The sequence below is a fragment of the Podarcis bocagei genome (assembly GCF_964188305.1).
Source record: "Podarcis bocagei genome assembly, chromosome: 1".
NCBI classification, from domain to species: Eukaryota; Metazoa; Chordata; class Lepidosauria; order Squamata; family Lacertidae; genus Podarcis; species Podarcis bocagei.
This window is the reverse complement of record NC_138125.1, coordinates 73,558,378-73,579,574: the sequence shown is the minus strand read 5'-3', so window position 1 is coordinate 73,579,574 and position 21,197 is coordinate 73,558,378. Positions and strand designations below refer to the sequence as shown.

The 21,197-nt window shown below is 42.0% G+C and overlaps 1 protein-coding gene across 5 annotated transcripts in view; it reads left to right on the top strand.

The window, feature by feature from the left end:
• LOC308592902 (uncharacterized protein) overlaps positions 1 to 20,902 on the top strand; it is a 72,549-nt gene extending 51,647 nt beyond the window's left edge. For 3 of the 5 annotated variants that reach the window (XR_014010651.1, XR_014010652.1, XM_081204956.1), the window contains one exon: positions 20,073 to 20,902. Coding sequence is in view for 2 of the 5 variants with exons in the window: in XM_081204956.1 (XP_081061082.1) it covers positions 20,073 to 20,185 (113 nt within the window). In the remaining 3 variants the exon portion in view is untranslated. Of the gene's footprint in view, positions 1 to 3,333; positions 3,418 to 15,741; positions 15,854 to 20,072 lie in introns of those variants that run through there. The other 2 variants (XR_014010653.1, XM_081204957.1) reach the window with 2 other exon arrangements.
• Positions 20,903 to 21,197: the final 295 nt, after the last annotated feature.

Genomic DNA, 21,197 nt, shown 5'->3' with positions numbered 1-21,197 from the left:
GTTTCTGCTCATATTTGTCTCCGGTACCACCAGGGCCAGATTTAGGTTTGATGAGGCCCTAAGCTACTGAAGGTAATGGGGCCCTTTATATGTCCAGCTGTCCTTTGTCAAGCTCAAATTGTTGCTGTTTTTTGTGTTGAATATATGCTATATAGTAATTTATGGACCTAACAGGTGTATCTAAAGCCATTTGCACAGAACAAAATATGTATTTTATCAAAGTAATTGTTGAAATACAATTAAGAAGTATATTAATAGTGAAATTTTTCAGGGGGCCCCAAGAGCTTGTTTAGCTTATATGTAAATCCAGCACTGGGTACCACCCACCAGTGGAATGCAATTCCCAGGAGGTTAACCAGGCTTGAAACTAGCCCTTGGTCTGAAAGTGGATCCTCAGCCACCCTGATTTCAAAGCCAGTGTCCTATTCTGTAATCACTGGTTCCTACATTGAAGGGGTGTTCTGTGGGCCAGGCAAAGTCACATCATCTGGCCTGGAGGATCTGGGAGTTGAGGGCAATAACTCTCAGCAGTGTTACAGTTGGTGCTTCCGAGTGGTTTGGCAACAACTACATCAATAATCAGCATCTTAAAAAGTAGAGACATCACCTTGCCAACAAAGATCCGTATAGTAAAAGCTATGGTTTTCCCAGTAGTGATGTATGGAAGTGAGAGCTGGACCATAAAGAAGGCTGATCACTGAAGAATTGATGCTTTTGAATTATGGTGCTGGAGGAGACTCTTGAGAGTCCCATGGACCGCAAGAAGATCAAACCTATCCATTCTTAAGGAAATCAGCCCTGAGTGCTCACTGGAAGGACAGATCCTGAAGCTGAGGCTCCAATACTTTGGCCACCTCATAAGAAGAGAAGACTCCCTGGAAAAGACCCTGATGTTGGGAAAGAAGGAGGGCACAAGGAGAAGGGGACGACAGAGGATGAGATGGTTGGATGGTGTTCTCGAAGCTACGAGCATGAATTTGACTAAACTGCGGAGGCAGTGAAAGACAGAAGTGCCTGGCGTGCTCTGGTCCATGGGGTCACGAAGAGTCGGACACGACTAAACGACTAAACAACAACATCAATGGAGCCAATTGTTAATTTGCTGGCATTTTGTTTTCCGAGTTTTTCCAGAGATACGTTTTTATGGCTATTAGTGTAGTTGTTTATGAGAGCAGCTTATAACCTCCAAAATGCAAATCCTGTCATCACCTTAGTAAAAGCAAAGTGAATGGTGCCTGCACAAAAAGAACAAATAAATTCCACAGAAGCGAAATTAATGGGTTAGCTGTTAGCCTATGAAAGATGCTCACTCAAGTTCAAAATGCTGGTAAATACGCTTAGTAAAGCTTTATTCTAGGTGTGCTCCAAAGCCATTAAACTATGGAGTAACATAAGCCTGGGAATGGATGACTAGGAATGGAGAACATACAAATGAACTTCTGGTTTCTTGTTGCCAATAATTCTGCACAAGATAAATGTGTGAGGGGTAAATTGGGGCCACCCTCACTGCCCACCCCCTTTGTATTGTCTCTGTCCCTTGGACCTGTTGCCCTCCACACACTAGATGTGTGCATTGGGGAGTCTGCTGCACATATTGAAGCCCCCATTCCCCATGATTTAGAACCTTGCACAAATGAGGGAGATTCCATGAGGCGTTCCTGCACAACAATCCTGCCCTCCAATGCATGGGCAGAGGGGGGTGGGGCCACAGAGCCTTGTATGTTAGCAGATATCAGTAGATAAAATCATGTGGGCCGATACAACTGAAGTGGTTGGGCGAATACCTCACTCTGCTCACTTGATTTTAATTGTGTGTGGGGACTGAGTGCCCAATTATAGAGCTATTATTTCAAATATCTGATACTGGCCTCCATCAGAGAGGCTGATCCTTCTGAGTGAATAAGGTGAACAAGTGCTCAATCATTTTACATTAAAAATCAGCGTTTGAGTGCAACCAGTAGATTTTAAAGGATGCAGATGGCATTTTATTAATATGTACTGGCTTAATTGAACTAGAAGTATACGATTTAACTTTTTACAGAATCTCACTGAGTATATCTTTAATGGTTAGTGTTAAAATATGAAGTGTCCTGCATTTCTCAGATTCTAATAGGTAGTGCTCCCTCATTAAACAAAGTCAATATTTTACCATCAGCATGAGTGAATATGTACATCAAATATGTTTCAGTTAAGACATAGGGCATGGTATGTGGAAAACTCCCCCCTGTGAAGTATTGCCCTTACTCATTATAATCATTATGATTATAACTCATCATATCGCCCAGCCTGGCTGGGATTACTTTAAGAAGAAGCCTCTGGTTATTTTTTAAAAGGGTACCAAAGCTGTAGATGAGAAAATGAAACAGCTGTGAACAGGTAAGAGGTAGCACATTGAAAAGGTAAACAAAGGGGATGTAATGTGGAAAACTTTTTGCAGCTCCCTTTGTTTAGAGGTTTTTTTTGTTGGCAAAAGTCTGGTGTCACCCTAATGTCAAAGACCAAGGTAACAACATGCAAAATGTTGATATAATACCTACTCTTGATTTCTTTATAATAAAGGCTAACAAAGCTAAATTGCATCAAGGCATGTGTTTGTCACAAAGGCATGAAGTTCATATGGAAAAACCACAATGCCCGATCAATTCTTGCTGACCCATAATAATTACTAAAATATAAGAATGTGATTGGGGTTAGCATATGAAATGAGAGGTCTCATGTATAATCATACTGGCAGCATTTATGGGCCAATAAAGAAATCACATTAGACTTGTATTTTCCTAACTGGAAAGGTGCCAAAGTAATGAAAAATACAGTAATTTTTGTTGATGTCAAGCAGGGATGCAGACAAAATTGTAGACAACATGGTTTGGGCTTTTATTGGGTCATTGGAGCATCAGAACGATTAGGAAAGGGTACAAAATGCCATGTAGATTACAACAAATAATGCCACATCATATTAATTGTGTCTGCTATAACTGCTGCCTAATTTCCTACGCTGAGAACAAAAAGGTATTTTCATTTGTCAATGCATGCGGACTTCTTAAAACTTAAATTTAATTGTTTGCAACAGGATGTTATACTGAATTTCTGCAATCATTTTCTGAGTGTAATTAAGCTCAGCGTAAACAAACTACTCACTATTTACCACAAATGAGGAATGGCAACTTCCTGCTTTCTAGAAATTGTGTTATATGTTCAGGATGATCAAGATGAGTCAACAAATGAGCAGTGGCATTTATGGACTATTTTTGATGGCAGCCCTGCATAAAGCATATTATACTAGTCTGAGCTGGACGTGAATGATGGTGGTCAGGTGCCTATCTTCCAACACAGGTGGTGAATCAGTCCCATCTGAAAACTCCAGGCCAGGAAGCCTCCATCGGAAAATCTAGCAGTATCCTGAAAGCTGCTCCTTGGGTAAGAATGGAATGTTGTCACAGGTATTTCTCCAACCAGCTAATCCACTGAGTCAGTTCTATTAGCCCACATAATTTGATGTACCGATAGTCAACTAACACTGGGGGGGGGGGTGAGACCCCACCCCGTGGCTCCGACCCTCTTCATCCATGGATTGGGAAGCATACAAAGAGAGGAATCTATGAGTTTAGGTTCCCCCGGTTATTTAGAACACTGCATGATTAGGGTTCTATATCACCAAAGGCGGTCTATGTAGTGCAGCTTCCATTCTTCATACATTTCCTGTCAATTCATGGATGGTGAAGTGTGGGATAGTGTAAACTGTGCAAGTGAATAATGCCATCAGACATATAATGGTGGTATAGCAACATGATTCCTGGTTCAAATGGATTACCGACGCAACTGCCTCAGAAAAGAGAAGTATTCACTGAAGGTTATGGTGACAAAAATATATCCCACCCCAAAGAGGAAACAATGGGCAGTATCCAGTGAAGTACCTACCTGCCACTACAATGACTTCTGGCTGTGCAATGGAACTTCCCCTCCCTCTCCTCTCCCTGTATCCTCCCACACCTCCAAAATCTCTTCTGGGTTCCCCCCCTAACCCTCCAGAGGCAGCATGGGGAGAGGAAGAGGAAGAGAAAGTTCCATTGCACAAGTGGAAATCCTTGCATCACAGACAAAGGTGGATCTATTGGAACACAACTGGTTTGGTTGCACCAGCATCTTCAGGTAGTGACCATTTTAGGCACGTCTGATTGATGCACGATCAAGCATACATGTGTCGCTGCCAACCTGGAAGTGGCCCAAAAAGGCAGAATGGGGTGTGGTGGGTTTATGTGTGCTCTGCCGATGCACGTGGGGAACAGAACCCCTGTGCAAAATGATCTCCACCTGTAAGCAAGCACATCTCTGTGTCTTTAAAACAAGTAAAGCAAAGAGGTCAATGGGATAGCATTCTGTTGCTTTGGGTAGGCTCACTCTACATATCTCAAACCTACTTATCAGGTTATGTGAAACAGATGAAGACTGAAATCCTATATCAATTTACCACTTTCTGAAATCAGACTGACTTCTGAAGTGATATGTATAGGATTGTGCTGTTAGGTTGCATTCCTATACCCACTTACCTGGGAGGAACCCCCATTGAATCCAATGGAACTTACTTCTGAGTAGCAGTGCATATTATTGCACTGTTAGGAAAGTACAAATGCTGTGTGAGGGTCCGTCATTACACGTTTTTCTGCAGATGCCTTAGTTTTGAGCCTGAATATCTGTTAATGACTTGTTCTGTTAAACACTGAAACACACTAAGGTTTCTAAGCAGGTCTCTGTGTCACTAATGTTCTCACTTGAGTTATGAAGCAAAATCTGCTCAGACTCCCCTCCCTCCCCACTCATCCCATGAATGGACTTTTTTGTGTTGTTGCTGCTGCTGTTGTTGTGTGTTAACCTCCCCTTCCTCCCCTTCCTACTTCCCAAACAAATTGTGAAAGGCGTATTCATCTGAGCAAGGGAACTCTTTGTATTGAGTACGTCCTGGTCTTTAATAAAGCACCAGACCGGCCGGGGGGGGAGGGGGGCTTCATTCAGATGGGATGCTGTATTACAAATCTGCTTTTGTTTTAGCTTTCTGTCCTTCTAAAGGCTTTTACTAGGAAAAGAGTAGCGCATTAAGCCCAAGACTTAGCTTATCCTCGTTCTCTTTGCTGCTTTACTTCATAGGTGAGTTTGGAGAGGTGTTTAATAATACAAAACCACTCATTTCCACTCCTAATGATTGCCCAGTGGTGAGTCTCTAGCAGAAGAATTGCTTAGTGAGTCTGCTTCTTAAGGGTTTGGTGTTTTTTTAAGAAAAAAAAGTTCATCACATGGCCCTAAGGTTATTTATTAAATAATTGTGCAATTAATCCAGTAACCATTATGTGAACAATTGTTTAATCAAAGCAAAGGAAACTAGGATTTCCCCTCCTGTTCAATACTGTATTGTTTTGAGATCGCTCATCACATCAAAGTAAACTTTCCAGTAGAAAACACATTTTCAAGTTACACAAATGCACAAAGTATTAGTAGCAGCAGTTTAGCAGTTCTCTGCTAAACATGTATTTCCTTTACATCACTATTTTCCTGTCAACAGTCTCCCTTAAGTCTCTGCACTACCTCCATTTTTACAACTTTCCACATCCTTTCCCCCAAGCAAGTTTAAGCATCCTATCCTTAACATGGTGGCCATTGTGTGGACATTGGATTTACACTGTTTCTGTACAGCAGGTCAGATACCTCATAAGTAAAGAAAAGTTTTAGTTATACTGTGGAAAATACGGTATGCAATCCAAATGGTAAACCATAGCTGCTTGTTGGTTTTTTTGAGGGGAGGGGGGTGGCTTTCAACTCTTCCTTTCTTGTACTTTCTCCCTCTCTTGCTTCTGCCTTGCTCACTAGATTCAGAACAGCAGCTTTCTCCCTCTTCATTGGACCTCCTTCAAGTCTCTCCTCAAGGCCCACCTTGGGCCCCTATATCACCCTATTCTCATCTCCCCTGCCACATCCCCACTCCCAATTCTTTAATCATTGCATCCCACATCCAGCAGCATCTAACGTAAATGCTATATTCTGTGGGTATTCTGTGTCTTTCCTGTGTAATGTCTAGTATTTGAAAACCAGGGACAGGTATTTAAACCCAAATGTTTAGAAAATTGGTGTGAGTTTTAATCTGTTTTAGTCTATTGTTATTTTAACTTTTCAAATTATTGTTGCTGATTTTTCTTACTGATAATTTTATTGTTGTTTTTTGTAAACCACTCTGATTTCCCCCCCCCCGCCCCAATCAAGCGATGTATAAATTTTATAGTACAAAATAAGAATGAAATATTGAAGTGCTTCTTGATGTGTTTCATCCATGAAAGGGGCTCCATGCATACTTGTGGCAGTATTGTGTTCAGAGTTCCAGATCTTGTTCATGCCTATGCACATCTAGCTCTAAACTTGTAAGATATCCACATTCAATGAGCATCCATGTTCAGACCGCCTATACTTGGATGTCCAGCCTCAATGAGTATAATATTAAAAGGAATGGGGCCAATAATATTACCCCATTTCCTCTTCTAGCTCTTCATCCTCTTCCTGTGAATGAGACACATGTTGGCAGGTATAGAATCAAGGGGTGCCCATGCAGTTCCAACTTATCAGCAGCCACAGTCCCATAGTCCCTGCTATGGAAGAGCTTTTGCCTATGGGAGGACAGTTTGCAAGTATATAGCCATAGCCAATCTCGGCTCCTGTTTACTATTAATGTGTATTTCCGATAAACCCTGAAAAGTTTCCTAACAGTCCATGGGACTCTCAAGAGTCTCCTCCAGCACCATAATTCAAAAGCATCAATTCTTCGGCGATCAGCCTTCTTGATGGTCCAGCTCTCACTTCCATACATCACTACTGGGAAAACCATGGCTTTAACTATACGGACCTTTGTTGGCAAGGTGATGTCTCTACTTTTTAAGATGCTGTCTAGGGTTTTCATTGCTTTTCTCCCAAGAAACAGGGGGTCTTTTAATTTCGTGGCTGCTGTCACCATCTGCAATGATCATGGAGCCCAAGAATGTAAAATCTCTCACTGCCTCCATTTCTTCCCCTTCTATTTGCCAGGAGGTGATGGGACCAGTGGCCATGATCTTCGTGTGTTTTTTTGATGTTGAGCTTCAGACCATATATTGCGCTCTGAGGGTGAAAGAGGAAGCAACGTTTCCTTCTTGGTGCTATGTCTCCTGTCAAACGGTAACATTAAGATACCCTTTTCAATTTTAATTTGGAGCAAGGGATACCTCATAACGGAGGGGGTTGGAAGGGTGGCTTCATGAGTTTGTTCCCTGATGTCAGGGAACTGACATCGGAGCTAGAGGCGGAGGGAAGGCTCTCAAATGATGCTGGAGAAGGGCCCAGCAGGGAGAGAGGCAGCTCCGCAGATGGGGAAGCAAATCAGCGCAACACCAGGGATATAGAGGGGCTGATGGGGGAATCGGCGAGAGGGCTCCAGGACTCTTCACCGGACACCAGCGAGGAGAGCACGGGTCCTCCGCTACCCATGCCCACCCTGCGCAGAAGACTTCCGCGCAGAGAGAGTAGGAGGAGACTGGGTGTCAAACAACTTTTATGTTGGAAAAGATTTAAGAAACGCCCACTGACGGATTCTGCTAGCGACTGAGGCAGCCACGAAGTGAAGGGCTGCCCAGACTGAAAGGTTTAGCAAGGCAACAAAGCCTGGAGAGGCGGCAACTTATGCACGAGCAACCCATACACATTACACCTGAGCTCATTTGATGTTGAGTCCACCCCCTGCCCTTGAAGTTATGTGCTCAGTCTGATACAAGACCCTCTTCCTAAACTAATCCTTGTGATGCAGGAATGCTGTTGGGAAGCCTCACAGCAGACATCATAAGACATGGGTGACTTTTGATACACAGTTTCCAACTTTCCTGGTTTACAGCTTGAACCATGTGTCTAATGTCAATGGATGATTCTGAGTATGCTTGGAACCCTTCACTGGTGCCAGAAAACCGAGAACTTAAGGACTAGGACTTAGCACCTACCAGTCCCCCTTTACTTCACCCCACAAGATAAGTTTTGGAAGGAGGGAAACAACGATTACAGTGACTAACAGTGGCTTGAGCTCTGTCTGGAATGACCTCAGGCTTTCACACTGACAATTCTTAGGCAAAATACCCGGAAAAAACTGAGAGGAAAGCCAAAAGAGTTTGTGTGTTTATATAAAATGAATGCCATATGCATTTCAATAAGGAGAATAAAGTTTCTGAGGGGCTTCTGTCCTTCAATGAGCACCACCAGATTTTGCTTACAGGAAAATACAATGTAAATTGGGATAAATATTTGCAGGCCACTGATCCCCCATTTCTGCTGTGGAGACACAGTTCCTTGGAAGTGCTTTGGAAATGAGTGTACATACTCAGGGCAGTACTGACTATTCCAGCTGTTCCATTTTATTTTTTACTCCACAGATTCCTTGCTACTCCACATGCATGAAACAACCTGAACTAAAGTATTCACTGCTGGTCAGTATTAGCCACTAAAGTGGAAAAATGGATAGGAAAGACTGGACTGAACCTGAATCACATATCTAAAATATATGAAACATCGATGAAAGAGACCTTAAAAAAACCTTAGCCATTTGAATTATTAAAAAATCTAGGAAAAGCACTGAACAGATACTTTGAATATGTAATTGAACTTAATGCCCCAAATAAGAAAGAAAAGCACTGGGGCTGTTAACATCAAAGCTCACATTAAAAAATGTAGGCTTTACAACTGATAAGCTCCTTCTCGAAAAAGAAAGGATCAGAAAAATCTCCATATTTCAGTGTCACTTGAGTAAAACTGACTTGATAAAAGCAAATATGTGAAGAAAGAAAAGGCAAGGCAGGAGAAGGGGGTGTCAGGTTCCAGCTCCCAGCAATATCATACCATGTAAAGTCTTTAAGTAGTGAACTTCGTTAAAAAGTAAGTATTTCTCAGGCAGCTAACAAATGAGATTCCCCCCTGCCCACCCTCCATAGGCTCTGGTTGGGATGCTGGCACCCTCTATATCAAAGCAAAATAAGTAAAAGTTAGCCTGGTAGAAATACTCTTTAGATAAGTTTTGGCTCCAAAGCACAAGCGGTTAATGTCCTTTTCTCTGGTGGATGATTTTATATTATTTCACAAAAGGCATACTCTTAATGATTCACAAAGGGAGCCAGCTTGATATCCAAGTGATACGATGATGAATAAAATATATTTCTTTTCAAAAGTAGCAAAATTAGCTATGAAAAAAAAAACTGAGCTAGTGGTTGTCCTAATCATTCCTTCAGTCAAAAGTGAGCAACATGGCCCATGGGTTCAACAGAGTTGTGATGTGGCTTGTTGTGTCCCCCGACTTCTTGTTATAATTCTGAGATACTTTAAAAAAAATTAAAACCATACGCATTAAAAGTGTGTCTGTCACTCATGGTTGTGGAGATAAGCTCAAAAATGTGAAGGTAATATAAAGAATGCTGAAGTTGTAAATGGAACTATGAATAAGGGTTAGTTCGGAATAACGTTTATTTCTGGGTTGACAATTCATATGCAGATGTACTCATAGTAAAGCAGCCTTGTCTCGTATGAACTGTGGTGCCCTCACTATTTCTTCAATTCTGTCAACTGTTCATTTCCATTAAAGGACATGAATGTTTTTGCTTATGCATGTATTACACGCATTCACACTGCATCATAGGTTGTTGTAGTCTTAACACTGTGCAAATGTTCGTTGTTCTTGCACATGTGCATATTTCTCTCTGTTTTGCCTGGTCTGCCTCCATTCTGGACAAGAGTTAGCACCCTCTCTTCAACCATATTCACAAGTGCAGTGACGGTGGGTTGGAGGCTGCTTTTATGCAAGTCAAATGGGTGTTGTACCAGTTGGGAATCTGTAGCTGTATGGAATTGCACCCTCTGCTACATGGAAACCAAACTGTTCAGGGCAACACTTTGGATAGCGTTTGGAAACAAACTGACCCCCTAGTACAGATCTCCAATACACTAGGGGTTATAAGATAGCTATCATGACTAGTAGTCATTGGTAACCTTATCCTCCATGAATTTCCATTGAGATATTTAAGAACTGGTGGGATCTAACTGCTGCAGTGCTTTGCTGTCAATATCCAATATCCCAGCTGCTACATTCTGAACCAGCTGGTGTCCCCATACATTTTTGAGAACTACACAAGGAGGTGCTTTCCACGCTGTGCTGCATGCTGTAAAACCCATGCATCTGCAATGCCAAGTGCCCACCCACATGGTCACCACCACACTTGTGAATCAGGCCTCATGAACAAGAAGTTGTTTCCTTTGCTTGTAAAGGCCCGACTCTGAAAACCTTTAACATAAAGGAAAGAAGAATACGACATGTGGCTTTGCATTGTAGGTAGAATTTTTTTGTTTTGTTTTCTACAATGAGAAACATAGACGGTAACTCAAACACCGAGAGATCTATTTACGCTTCCGAACAAACAGTTTATAAAGTCTATTATATACAGATGTCTAAATATTTTGAAAATGTTTGCTTATTGGACGTGAAATGAAGCTACCTGTTTTTATTTGAAAAATTTCCCCTTGGAGTTTGCATGTAAAACTAAAATCACTTGTTAGCTGACACAGTGCGGCAAATGAGGCTTATTTACAGAGTATATGAAGTGCCTGGGCTTATGTTTGTATCCTGGAAAGCAATACATTTGAATTTTCATTAGACGATTCCCTTTTTGCAAAAAGGGGGGGGGAAGTGATTCATTGTATAAAAAGAGTAGTAAGTGGCTTACTCTCAGTCTTTGTCAAAAGACAACTGGCAAATTGCGGACTGCATAATATTTCCGGGACTCTACTTGTATCTGGAAATTGACTGCTTTGCAAGCAGTTTAATCAACTGGGCAAATAATCTGTACAAAACAATCTTCAAAACAGTCCGAAATTTGGCACAGCTAATTGGAATTGTGTGTGTGCTTTTGCTAGACCACAGTCCCAAGATAATTTCCTGCATCTGATGCAGTGAAGTGTCGTCCACAAAAGTTTATGCCATAATATTTTTATTAGGGTGAAATCCAGTGATGTCTGCATGTGACTGGAACAGACTTCTGCTCCTATAACAGGTCTTCCTTTCATCCTCCCTGCAGCCCCTGTGCAGCCCAAAATGTGCTTGAGAGAGAAGACCAGTCCATTGGGGCAAATGGGCACTACCTCACCAACCTCAGTCTACCCTCGGCCACCCCCATCTGCCTAGCTTCATACTTACAACCAGTCTAGGGATGTCAGCTTGATGCTGGCTGTCAGCTTCCTATTCTGAGTGTTGTCCTTGCAGAACACAGCAGGGATGAGGATGGGGACAAAACCATAATTAATTGGTTCTGCCTGCCATTGGCTGTGGTTTCACCTGTTATTTGCTCTGATTAGACCTACTGTTGGCTTCCTGCCTTAAGCTCTTACAGTCCCAATAGATACCAGCCACCATAGGGATATGGTGGGTCCTCAGGGCAAGGCTGGTTTGCTTTGTGTCATTAATTATCTCAATAATTTGCTTTTTGCAGGCCCTGCCAATTAAGGACAATATTTGCCCTTAATACATTAATTTAAGGAATGAGCAGATTATATTGGCTTCCCCTTAGCTGTAGAGAAAATGAAGGTGCCAGCCAACAATTTGGCATGGTGACTGAGACTGGTTGCCTCCCTTAGAGTAAGTTGCTGACCTCCAGAAAGAGGCTGGAAAGTTGTTCCAAGGCCAAAGGTGTGACTCTCAGGCAGCTTCAGGAACTAGTGAGGCACTTTACTTCTGCCTGTGAGGTGGTGGCCGCTTGGCACGCCTTTCTTCACAGGCTTTGAGACACATGATAGTGTGTTGCTCGTCGAGGTCCCCAAGCCACCCCATATAAGGCACACTTGACACATAATTTTAGTTTAAGGTTTTTGGCATAATTTTGGCCACAATTTTATTAAAATTACAAGCAATGTGAGTGGTTGCTTAGGCATTGGTAGCAACTATCTGCCCCTGCATGGGGACAAACTGACATTCGCCCACCCGCAAAGTCAGAAAGGGAAAACATTTTGGGGAGAGAGACGGAGCTGGGTACCATGCCTCACCTCTCCCCAAATTCTCCCATGGGCTCTTGCGTGGCCCTAGCCCCTTGACAGGGGTTCGGACAAAAGCATGGCGATCCTCTGGATTCCTTTAATGGAATACCCTTGCAGCAGCAGCATTTTGGAGGGGCAGGCACAGCCAATCCGTACCCCTCCACCAACAAATTAATAAAACCTATGCCTAACCACAACCTTACAAGTTGTGACGATTTGCTACACAGTAGGCAAAAACCAAATGGCACCAGCCAATCAGCCAAATGGACAAAATTCCTACTGGGCCCCTGCCCCAAAGCAGACGACCCCATGATAGGCATAGCAAGGTCAAGCGAACAACCCTAAGCAAGGGAGGGAGGGAAAAGAGGAAGCTCAACGCTGTGCGCAGGGCATATATAAGCTATGGCTGTCAATCACAAAACGGCAACATATAAATCTCCCCAGCAACAGATAGGAACCAATGGATATGGTGGCCAAAATTCTTTACCCTCCCAGCAACAGTGGGGTGTCTTGTTAGCTCCCATCACAACACGTGTTCTCCAAGAAGGAGAACATGCTTTACTGCTGATCATCTTCACAGGGTGCAGCTCACATGAGAGCCGACATGCTTATGTGAAGGTGCACATTACAGTTCAATTGCATTTCTTTCTGGAGGAGTACCTTACTTTATTGCTCAAGGCTGAATTGTCACAAATGCTACTGCTGGAATTGGTTTGGGGGGCATTTCCCAAGAGGCGTTGGTGGGCAGAACACTAACTTGAAAGTTGGGATTCTGAAGAGTCAACTCAAAACCTGACTTTTCCCAAACTGCTCCCTATCATGGTAGCTTTTGGACAGAGAAGTTTAGCAATGCATCAGTTCAGTTTTGGGATCTTAACCTGTGCATGGTGCACATTACTAGTTATTCATCTTCACGGTCAGGATATCTGGCAATTAAAGACTTGGATTCTTAATTTCATGATTATTTGGTCTGAGATGCTGGAATACCATTTTTTATGTAGAGTCCACCATCCTAACCATATTGAAATGGCTAGGAGGTGAGTCAACAGGGACATGCACAATTGTCCGTTGGGCTTATATTTTCCGGTGTGGGGATTGGATATGATGCACTGACCTTCTTATGCACTTCTCTACTGAAGGCTCTGACCTTTATCTGAGAGATCTGTTGCAAAGCTCTTCTTTCAGTACAGTGAGTGACCCTCATCCCATTCATGAGTTGTATCTTCATTATGATGGGTAATTGAGCATTTCAGAACCGTGAGCAATTTCTAATGTACTTTATCTGCCTCTACTACTGCAATACACAAAGCAAATCTCGTGGCTCTTAGCTCCAGTCCTTCTTCACACATTACAAACGAAACATGAAAAGCAGAAAAGTGAACGAAATGCTTTGATTTTTATCAGAAAGCAATGTATAAGAAAGCAATGCAGTAGTTTAAATGGTTGCATGTTCTACCCTTTGGCATGGGAAGAAACAGAGACGGTTGTTTCAGTTTCATCCATTTAGCTTTATTTTAAAATGACATGAGAGTTAACCTTCTTTTATAGGGGATCTGGCCTGCCTTTATTTGCGTTCCAACATCAAAAGGGGTCTGTTTCTAGGAAAATATGGTAGCTGAACAAATTGTTAATTTTCCATTATGCTTAAGGTTAAGCTGCATCTTTCTTTTGACATTTCTATTAGAAGCCCTAATTAAAGGCAAATTCCTATGTATCCTACTGAGACTTCAACAGGGCTCAGGAATAAGGAGCTCATTGTGATGTTTGAAAATAGCTTGTTTGTCCGAAAGCCATAAAACTGGTTACTAATTGCATTTGGCAAAGTACAGTCAAGAATATGTGGGCGAATGACTGCATATGCTACCTTGATGCCGTTACAAAAAGTGACCTGGAGGGAAAATGCTGATCAAACTAAGGCTTGATGCCCATATTATTATTAAACAAAAGGTGATGCTCAAAGATGAAGTGGACATGAGATTTCACACCTGTGGACACTTTCTTAGAAGCAGATTCTCTTGAACTCTGTGGGGCATACTTCCAAACAAACAAGCATCTGACTGGGTTGTTCCATTTAAGAAGGAATATGATTTATGATTCCTGTCTCCAAGCTCACCAAATGCCTAGAACCCCATCAATAAATCCAATGTATAAAGAATTTAAACAATAAGTGGCTGTGTGAGAGTTAAAATGGCAGAGGTACAGTATTGTGTTCTGCGGCAGTCCACACAGAGTAATATGTTTATTTAGGGCAGGCCTCCTCTCTCTCCACCATGTTGTGGCCTCATTTTCAGGCCAGAAAAGGGTGGTGTCCAGAAACTACTGCTAGTTCAAAATGTAGCAGCTAGGGTCCTGAGTGGATTAGCCTTAGCTTTGTTGTTGTTTAGTTGTTTAGTCATGTCCAACTCTTTGTGACCCCATGGACCAAAGCACGCCAGGCACTCTTGTCTTCCACTGCCTCCTGCAGTTTGGTCAAACTCATGTTGGTAGCTTCAAGAACATTGTCCAACCATCTCGTCCTCTGTCGTCCCCTTCTTCTTGTGCCCTCAATCTTTCCCAGCATCAGGGTCTTTTCCAGGGAGTCTTCTCTTCTCATGCATTAGCTACACTGTTCTTAATGGAGCAGCTTGGGTGGGCTGGCAATATGCTACTAGGCCCGGCTGAAGCTTTTAGTTTTGACCTACAGAGCTTTAAGCAACTTGGGACCAGGTTGCATGAAGAAGCACCTTTCACCCTATTGCCCTGCCTGGTTACTCACATTGTTGATTGATGTTCTGTTGGTCTAAAGGATGGGCTGGTGTGGTTTTTTTTGGGGGGGGGGCAATTGCCCACCATTGGGATAAACTCTGGGAGCACCAGTAAATTTCACCTCATACCTTGACAAAGCTCTGTATCTACCTCTGCTGAAAGTTTCTTTTGAGAAGTTTCAGCTCATCCCTGGTTTAGCTACTCTAATATTTTCAGTAGTACAGTACAATTTTTGCCTTATGTGTTTTGGTTATTCTATACATTATATAAATAAATAGAGGGACAACTGACCACTGCAGCAGAGTTATTTCTGGAAGGAAGGGAGATCATTAGCATCATACCTTTTTTGTATCTTTTATAAAATTTTGATGGGGTACTTTAGTCATGATTGCACATCAGGGCAGAGGAAGCAGAACAGAATAAGCTAGACTTCCCCAAACTGATGTCCTCCAGACTTTCCCATCATACCTGACCACTGGACATGCTGGCTGGAGCTGGTCCAAAATATCAGAAGGGCACTTGGTTGGGGAAAGCTATGACAAACTATTAACTTCTCTTCCTTGGACTTCTCTGATTTGCCCCGTCTCTCCTAGTTGGGGAATAACCTTCCAATGGGAATTTACACATCTTTCTGTGAGGGCATGTTTGGAAGACTGTCTTAGGCTGTTGCAGCAGCAAAAACAACTAAAGGGCCCAGCAGCACAATTTATGTTAACAAATCAATTATTCATTTTGTTTCCCTTCTTTTCCGGTCATGTGAAAAAGATTCAAATGTGGTATGAGCACAAAGCTATCAAAGCCATGAACAAATCATCCATCAACACTCCCAGAGAAATCTGGGTGATTACTGTTTACCAAATAAGTAAGAAAATGCAAAATAATGTACTGTATTTTATAAACCCAGACTCCTCAAGTGTCCCTTTTTTTCAGGGACAGTCCTGGATTTACAGAAGCTGTCCCAGTTTCTGATTTGATGCTGGAATACCCCACTTTTTCTTAGGACGTCCCTATTTTCATTGGAGGAATGCTGGAGGGTATGGAGGTATGTGAAGTTCGTTAATGTTTACTGTTTTATTATGTTTTATGTATGTTGAAAGCCGCCCAGAGTGGCTGGGGCAAACCAGTCGGATAGGTGGAGTGTAAAGAGTAAATTATCATCATCATCATCATCATCTTCAAATAGGACGTCCCTGTTTTCACTGGAGAAATGTTGGAGGGTATATAAACTTTTGAAATTCTCCGGTTGTGTTCATTTTTTATTTTATTTTTTATTTCTAACAAGAGAAGATGGGCATGTTTGACACTGAAGAAGTTTGGGAATTTGTCTGGCTTCCTGTTACTAAGAAAGGATCTGGCAATCAGTATCAAACAGCTGCTCAAGCTACTCTGATGCAGAATAAGTATCCAGAGTAGGTTTTTTTATTTGGGTCGATGACAGAAAGAGGAAAGATTGGTTTCAGAAGGAATAACAAACATTTCCTCAGACTTCCAGATCTTGCATAATTGAGGAAAAGAGAACCAAAAGGGACTATTTATCTGTGTTTGACATTGTTTGAACATTTGTGTTATATTTATTACAGGGGTGAAATAACCCCCCATTTCTTCTTTCATTGGGCTTCCTTTTTCACTCTGCCCTCAATTCTGGCTTAACCAGGAGATTTTTCTTCTGTTAGATTTCATTTCCTTAGCTTTAATTTCTTTTGCAGACTCTTCTCAGCTCTGCATTACCACTGTGCACGTGTTCATCGATGAAACATTTTAAGAAAGTAGTCTTGACGTGATGGTATCACAAAGGGTGAGGAATTTGGGAGGGAAGGTGTCCACATTCCAGAGCAAACTCACTTGATTTGCAGCTTCTGGATTAATATTTAGATTGGAATGTGGCTTGTTCCAAAATTTATACTCCTGCCAAGTTCTATGAGGTGGCCTGAGGGCTGCCTTTAATATTTCTCCCTTTCTCCTTTATACTTATTTATTTGCTTGTTTGTTTTTTTATAAGATTTAGCTGCTTGGTGCAACTAGAAAGCACAGCAGCTACCACAAGGGTTGAGAAGCCAGAAATGCCCTGGAGAGGGATGACATGGAATGACATGCAAATAGATTGTATGCAAGTAACAGTGGGGACAGCCATCTTTTTTCTATACAATGCCTGAGTTCTTGTAAAATATCTTTAAAAGAAGGCAGATCACCTCATAAGTACCTTGTGTTCTGTCGGGCTCATGCTTGCAGGGCAGAAAAGAGAACAGAACAGCATTCCTTTGCTCCTTCATCTTTTCCTGACCCAGTCCATCCAAGGACATTTCATTCAACAACATCCATCCATGAGAATGATGTGGCAGAAATTCTGTATGCCACTTCTAACAGAGGTGGATTTAGGAGCGCGTGATCAGTTCAGTTGCACTGGGCATCGAGCCTTGGGGGTGTTGTGGGGGCACCACAACTATGATGTAAAATGGAAGGTAATATAGGGTTGCCACATTTCAAAATGCCCTCCCACCAGATATCAAAGAGAACAACAACTACCAGACTTTTAGAAGACATCTGAAGGCAGCCCTGTTCAGGGAAGCTTTTAATGTTTGATGTATTAGAGTATTTTAATATTTTTCTTGGAAGCCGCCCAGAGTGGCTGGGGAAGCCCAGCCAGATGGGCGGGATACAAATAAATAATAATAATAATAATAATAATAATAATAATAATAATTAGTGAGAATCCGGACAGAAAAGGTGCTGAGCTTTTGTCTTTTTTCAGCCAAAGTTGCTGAGCTTTTTTTTTGCCATACATCTGGATTTTCCAAGACATTTCAGCGATTTCTGCCCAGACACTTCTTCTGATGGCCGATTGTCAGCTATATTTGGGAAATTCTGGATGTATGGCAACTGTAGAGGTGGGTGGGTATGGCACCATACAGGGTGCACTGAAATTTGAGACCCCAAGGTCCTTCACAGCCTCCAGGGTTACTATAGTTGTCTCACTAGGTTGGAGGTCTGGGAAAGCTATGAATTCTTTGAATTCTCCCAGTTGATCTTGTCACATCACAGATACACTCTCAGTGTTAGGAGCTAAAAAGCTAGGTGAAACTGGCTGACGTCTCCCTCTCAACCAGACTCTCACTTTTGTACCTGTACCACTATATCCTTTTTCTGTTCCAGCAACCTGACAGTTACATTTAAAATACTTCTAAAAGCCTCATACTTAATGGTGCGCATCCTGAACCAGAGTATATAATACAGCGGTATCTCTGGTTAAGAATTTAATTCATTCCGGAGGTCCGTTCTTAACCTGAAACTGTTCTTAACCTGAGGTACCACTTTAGCTAATGGGGCCTCCCTCTGCTGCTGCACCGCCGCTGCGCGATTTCTGTTCTCATCCTGAAGCAAAGTTCTTAACCTGGGGTACTATTTCTGGGTTAGCGGAGTCTGTAACCTGAAGTGTTTGTAATCCGAAGCGTTTGTAACCCGAGGTACCACTGCACAGAGGTTTAATACTTAAAATAGTACCAGAGAAGCCCCTATGATCATTATATATGATTTTCTATGTCTACATAAGCTTGTTGCTAATTTAGCTTATTGCTGAAGCATGTTGGCACAAAATTAAGCCTAACACCAGCACACACCGCTTTCAACTTCCAACGATGTTGATGTTCTGATGTCACTAAGGCAAGGGCTGCAGAGGTTTCTTCAGTTGTGCGGAAAGGCCTTGTGAATCGGATCTCTGAGGTCAAACCACCCTTGGAGGGGGAGATCTGAAACATCCTTTGTCCCCTTGGATGACCTCCCAGGGACCACAGGATTGAAGGGCTGGTCTCATTTTTCTCATTCCACACTGTAGTAGTGTATGGCAGAAAACAGCCGATCTTTGAATGGATGGCATCTAGAAGATCATCCTTGGATTCAATCCAGGCTATTATAAATAAAGACATTTAGGAAAATGCATTTACAACTGATTTCTAGAGAGCAGCAAACGAATAAGAAAAACAGGCCACTTGATGCTTAAGGTTATTAGTAGTGCTCATATGTCTCTCAGTCTTTTCTCTGCCATCTGCAGGCAAAGAAGAATGTCTGGGTTTCACTTCTATGTTGTAGAGAAGGCTGGTGAGAGCTCAATTAAGCAGGCTTGACTTCTAACCCTAACCACTCTTGGCAGCCTGAGATTGTGACATCCTGTGGATCCAGCCTCACAGGGTCCCATGTGACCTTGTTGTCACCAGCCCATACTCTCATAACTTAGTTAGTATTGTTTCCTTAAGTCTCACAACCCTTGACTCTGCAACTATAAGTGCAAGAGGAGGCATGCATGATTATAAACAGACAGAGAAAGACAAACCCACTGGATGCTTTGTCATGAGCCTGTCATGAGCCTGGCCAATTTAATTCTTAACAGTGCTTTCCCTTCATTATGTCAGAAAAAACGAAACTGTCCAGACTCTGGGAAAGAAGAATGGAATGCAAAGGAGCGATGTAGTAGAAGGGATGGCAAAGCACATGAGGCATATGATTCTAAAGCAGAGCTGAAATAATACGACCAATAATGCTACCAGATCCAATGTGCATGTTTCCTTTTTGCAGATAATGGAAGAACTCCAATTGGGGAGGGGGGGCACCATTCTCTAAGTAATTGGTTCCATTGCCAAGCTGCTCTTACCATTAAGACATTTCTGCTTATGTTCACCCAAAATCAGCACTTCTATAACTCAAGCCTATTAGATCTAGATCAAAAACACACCGTATGCTTGTACCACTTTAACAGTCATGGCTTCCCCTGAAGCATATTGAGAACTGAAGTTTGTTAAGGGTGCTGGGAACTGTAAGCTCCGTGAGGGGTCTCCAAATAACTCTCGGCGCCTGGGATTGGGAAGATGAGGGCAAAGCAGCCCTCATTCACAAGCTGAGAACCTATGACTCCCACCTACTAGGTGGCAATGAAATAGGCTGGCAATGAAATTCCATGTTCTGGAAAATAAGCACCTCACTCTTATAGATCTGCATAACAACAATACACCTCAACGGCCAATTCATATGAGATTATTGAGCAACAGCAGGAAGTGCTTAGGCCCTGCATTTGTTGCTTCAAAGTTTGAGGCAGGGTCAGGTAGCAGCAACTCTCTAATGCACAATAAAGAGTGTATGATTAAGCAGATAACTGAATCAGTACAGGGAGCAGTTTCCCTTTCTTTCATCCTTGCAGACAGTATTTGTCCCTTTGATCCCTGAACAGATCAAACAAAACCCACTAATCAATTATTTCCCTTTTTGTCTTTCAGATGCTGCCACAGACCTTCAAACACCAACGGCAGATCTCTTCAAGAATTCTTTATTTGTTTGCTTTCCTTACAACGGCATGCCACAAATGGGTATTTTAAAACCCAGTTTATGATTTCTATTCTTCACAATATTACTTTGTAAAGGTGGGCTTTTTATTTTAAAGTCAGCATTTGCTCTTCTAAAGTCTACCCTGCTAAAGAAAAATGTATCTGATTATATATATTATCTATCTAATATATCTATATCAATATCATATTAGTAGTATCCTCTTCCTCTGGTTGCTTGCTCTCTTTCATTAGACATGGGACAATTCATGCCATCTCAGTTTGGAAATGGGCTCAGGAAAGTGATATTTTGGCAAATATATTTCAAGAAATGAAACATTTCCTTAAAAATAAAGGAATTGGAAAATATATTATGATTATTTCATTAAATTGTTTAGTCAACCTTCTCACAAAGATTCAAGGTGACTTACAGAAACATACAAAATATACAACTTTTAAAAAACAATAAAACGGCAGTTTATCCATACAATATTAAAACCACCCAGCCCCATAAAAATTCTCAAAATCAACACAACAAACAGATCAATAAAAAAATCCTAAGGAATAAAAACATCAAAACCATCAAAATGCATGTGAATAAAGCTTTAACCTGGCACTGGTTTTGGTGCCAGGTGGCTCTCATGGGAACAATATTCCATACCTGTGATGCCACAACTGAAAGGTGTTTTCTAGTTCTCCAAACCAATTTCAATATGTGAATCCTGTCACACCTCCATAACATCCTCAGGACCACCATTGGTATTCCATGCCTCCCTTTCCCCCTCAGAAGCGCCCATACTCTATTCTGTGGTATTCACTTCTCACTTATTTCTCTCAGATCTTCCCAATGTAAGGCCCTGCTGCCTCCTTTCCACTTACCTAGTAAGTGGGGGTCTGGAAGGGTGGACCTGATGGCATCACTGGAAAGGTGTTGAAGGGCTGTGCGGATCAGCTGGCGAGGGTCTTTACTAAGATCTTCAACAAGTCCTTACACCAGTCTATTGTCCCACCCTGCCTGAAGTCGTCAACTATTGTCCCTCTGCCTAAAAAATCCACAATCAGTAGTTTGAATGACTACAG